The sequence below is a fragment of the Xenopus laevis genome, chromosome 1S (assembly GCF_017654675.1).
Source record: "Xenopus laevis strain J_2021 chromosome 1S, Xenopus_laevis_v10.1, whole genome shotgun sequence".
NCBI lineage: Eukaryota > Metazoa > Chordata > Amphibia > Anura > Pipidae > Xenopus > Xenopus laevis.
Window position 1 is genome coordinate 167846043 of NC_054372.1, and position 3611 is coordinate 167849653.

Genomic DNA, 3611 nt, shown 5'->3' on the forward strand with positions numbered 1-3611 from the left:
ACAGAAGAGCTGCAACAACAACGCCGCCACCAATCCAAACGTTAATCAAAATAAATAAAACTCCGCCGGTGCAGCCGCATCCGTAAGCTTCTGAACTGTCTTCCGAGCATGCGCAGTACAAACAGGGTCCATTTTTCATGCGCGGCTGTCCTGACAATCGCCTGCCCTTACAAATGCAACACAAACCCTGGTGATGAACAGCTTACAATTCCGTAATTGTAAATCCGTTATGGTAATAATTAAATATTGATCAGAAATGAATAAGTGGCGAGGTTTGTGTATTTAAAGGTGCACGGCACTTGATATCAGGCAGGTGTTAGCCAGCCCCGCTGTTGGTTTATTAGGTCCTTCCATGACCTCCAGTTTATGAAGTGCTGTGGGTGAGTAGAAGCTGTGTGTGTGTAGAAGGAGCTATGTATGAGTAGAAGGAGCTGTGTGTGTAGGACACAGGTGTGAGTAAGTCACTGGGTTATTAATGTGTGACAGTGTATGTAACAGCATGTTAGAGCTTATAACCAGGAGACTTGTGAATGAGGGGCATTGCAGTCTTATACATAACACATGACAGTGCAAGGGTATGTGATGTGTTCTTACTGCTAATATTGTCATACATAGTGGGCTCTGCATTACTTATCCTCATACACCATTACAATCTTTATTTCCTGGGGCATTGTGTATGCATGGCCTTGTGTATGACTTCCATGGGGCTGTTGCTTATTTGCATCACATACACAGACTGACAACACTAGAGATACATTTGAAAGCTGCATGTGTGTATTACACACACACTCACACACACTCACACCTGCCTTTACACACTCACTGAGCATGTTGGGTCTCTGTAGCCTGAGCATTGGCACGTGTCCATTCAATGTGAGATGCGTGTATGTGCCTGAGAATGCTGAAAATCTTGTAGATTGGAAATGTTTGTTGCTTGTACCCTAGACATGCACGCTGTGGATGATCTATGATGCCTTACCTACATGTTTGTTAGCTGTGCGGAATAAACACATGTGCATAAGCATCAAACGTTGCAAGTAGAGCCTATGACTAATTGTCTAAATGTGGTCATACACGGGCCAATAAAAGCTGCCGACAGACCGAGTCGGCAGCTTATTGGCCCGTGTATGGGGCCCTCCGACGGGTTTCCCCGATTGATATCTGGGCGAAAGTTGGCCAGATGTCGATTGGACGGGACTAAAAATCCTGTTGGATCGCGGCTGCATCTGTTCGTTGATGCAGTCCCGCCAATCCGATCGCCGGTTACCCATCGTTAGGATCCGATCATTGGGCCCTAGGGCTCACAATCGGATCAGCCCGATATTGCCCACCTCAAGGTGGGCATATTGGGGACAGATCCGCTCGTTTGGCGACATTGCGGATCTCTCCGTGTATGGCCACCTTTAGACACGAAACTCGTCAGACATGAGTTGTTTATACAAATACAATTTTCTTTTTTACTTAAACTTTATCTGATCCATGGGTGACCTATTTGAGTGCCTTGCTCCAACATTTTGTTTTCCTATAGCTGTGCGGAATACTCTTGTTTCCCAAGGCATAACTTTGGCGTTTCTCGAGTTTGCTCTTGAGTCTGGAAAAATAATAAATACGCCATTAACAATCTTGGCCAGTATTTATAAAGCTTTTTAAGTGTTAAAATCATGTGTATTTATAAAGCTGTGTCCATATTTTTGCTGTGTGTGTATAGTCAAAGGTAAAAAGTGTCTTAAACTGCAAAAAAAAATGCCTAAAAGTGTTTGTGTTTTGCACAGCATTTAACCAGATTTTCACTCCAAAAGTGAAGGAAACTTTGATACCTGAATTTTTCTAAGTAAGATTAAAGGGGTGGTTCACCTTCAAGTTTACTTTTAATATGTTAGAAGATGGGTAATTCTAAGTAATTTTTCAATTGGTCTTCATTATTTTTATATATATATATATATATATATATATATATATATATATATATATATATATATATATATATATATATATATATATATATATAGTTTTTGAATTATTTGCCTTCTTCTTCTGACTCTTTCCAGCTTTCAAATGGGGGTCACTGACCCCATCTAAAAGCAAATGCTCTCTAAGGCTACAAATGTACTGTTATTGCTACTTTTTATTACTCATCTTTCTATTTAGGCCTCTCCTATTCATATTTCAGTCTCTTATTCAAATCAGTGCATGGTTGCAAGGGTAATTTGAACCCTAGCAACCAGATTGCTGACATGGCAAATTGGAGAGCTGCTGAATAAAAAGCTAAATAACTCAAAAACCACAAATGATAAATGAAAACCAATTGCAAATTGTCTCAGAATATACCTCTCTGTTAATTTAAAGGTTACGCACCCCTTTAAAGCAGTGGTTCACCTTTAAGGTAACTTTTATTATGTTATAGAACAGCCAACTCTACGCAACTTTTCAATTGGTTTTCATTATTTTTTGTCGTTTTATAGTTTGCCTTTTTCTTCTGACTCTTTGCAGCTTTCAAATGGGTGTGCTGACTCTCTTCTGAAAAAACAAATGCTCTGTAAGGCTACAAATGTATTGTTATTTTTTACTTTTTATTACTGATCCTTCTAGTCAGTCCCTCTCCTATTCATATTCCAGTCTCTTATTCAAATCAATGCATGGTTGCTATGGTAATTTGGACCCTAGTTACCAGATTGGTTAAGATGTAAATTGAAGAGCTGCTGAATAAAAAGCTAACTCAAACCTTCAATAGTAAAAAAACGAAAACCAATTGCAAATTGTCTCAGAATATCACTCTCTACATCACACTTAAAGTTTTTTCAAAGGTAAACAACCCCTTTAATGGACTACAAAATAGGATTTCATATTTATCTGGTGTGAAATATGTGAAATTATTTATCTTTTTTTTATAGTGCCAATGCATTACACGGCATGTTGCATATTATTATATGTCAAATGCAAGAACAACACACCTTTGTCAATGTGTGCCATGTGTTTCATGCCATTTTTTACACCATTTATTTTACACAGCATTATAAATATGCCTCTTTGTATGAATATTTGAGTCTACTTATGCAGCCTGCAAGTAGCCTTGCACATACTTTTCAATGTTTTCACACACCTTTCAATGTTTTCACACACCTCTAAAGTCTTTTTTTTTATTTTTTAGGATATATTTATGAATTTAGAAAAGAGCATTTTACAGTTGGTGAGAGAAAAGTTTCAGCAGAAGAGATGGTAAGTCGATTGTTGAACATTATGGTTTCTTCTGTGCACACAAAATTATATTTTTTTATAGAGTAGTTCCAACTTATGCAGCACGTTGGTCCGTCCTTGGAAACCCAAGCAAACATAGGGAGAACATAAACACTTATGTAACTAGTAAGTTGGTTTTACACCTGCAATCTCAATGCTGAAAGTCGGCAATGCAAACACAGCAGGCACATACAGTAAGAATACAATAGTAATATACTGTTTGTTGATAAATGTAAATCCTGGTTAGTCCCCATAGGGCCAATCCATCGCATTACAATAAAGGGAATACGAAAAGTCGTAGTGAGGACGGCATCAATAAGCCAATGCGGTTCTTGATCTGACATAAAAATAAAGCCTCCCAGATATCATTTGGGGAG

At 38.3% G+C, this 3611-nt stretch overlaps 1 protein-coding gene across 7 annotated transcripts in view; it reads left to right on the forward strand.

The window, feature by feature from the left end:
• Positions 1-213: 213 nt before the first annotated feature.
• LOC108707238 (transmembrane protein 161B) overlaps positions 214-3611 on the forward strand; it is a 23758-nt gene continuing 20360 nt past the window's right edge. Inside the window, exons 1-2 of one of the 7 annotated variants that reach the window (XM_018244386.2) lie at positions 214-232; positions 3149-3216. In XM_018244386.2, the coding sequence (XP_018099875.1) occupies positions 3214-3216 (3 nt within the window). In that variant the 5' untranslated portion in view covers positions 214-232; positions 3149-3213. The other 6 variants (XM_018244383.2, XM_018244388.2, XM_041580477.1 and 3 more) reach the window with 6 other exon arrangements.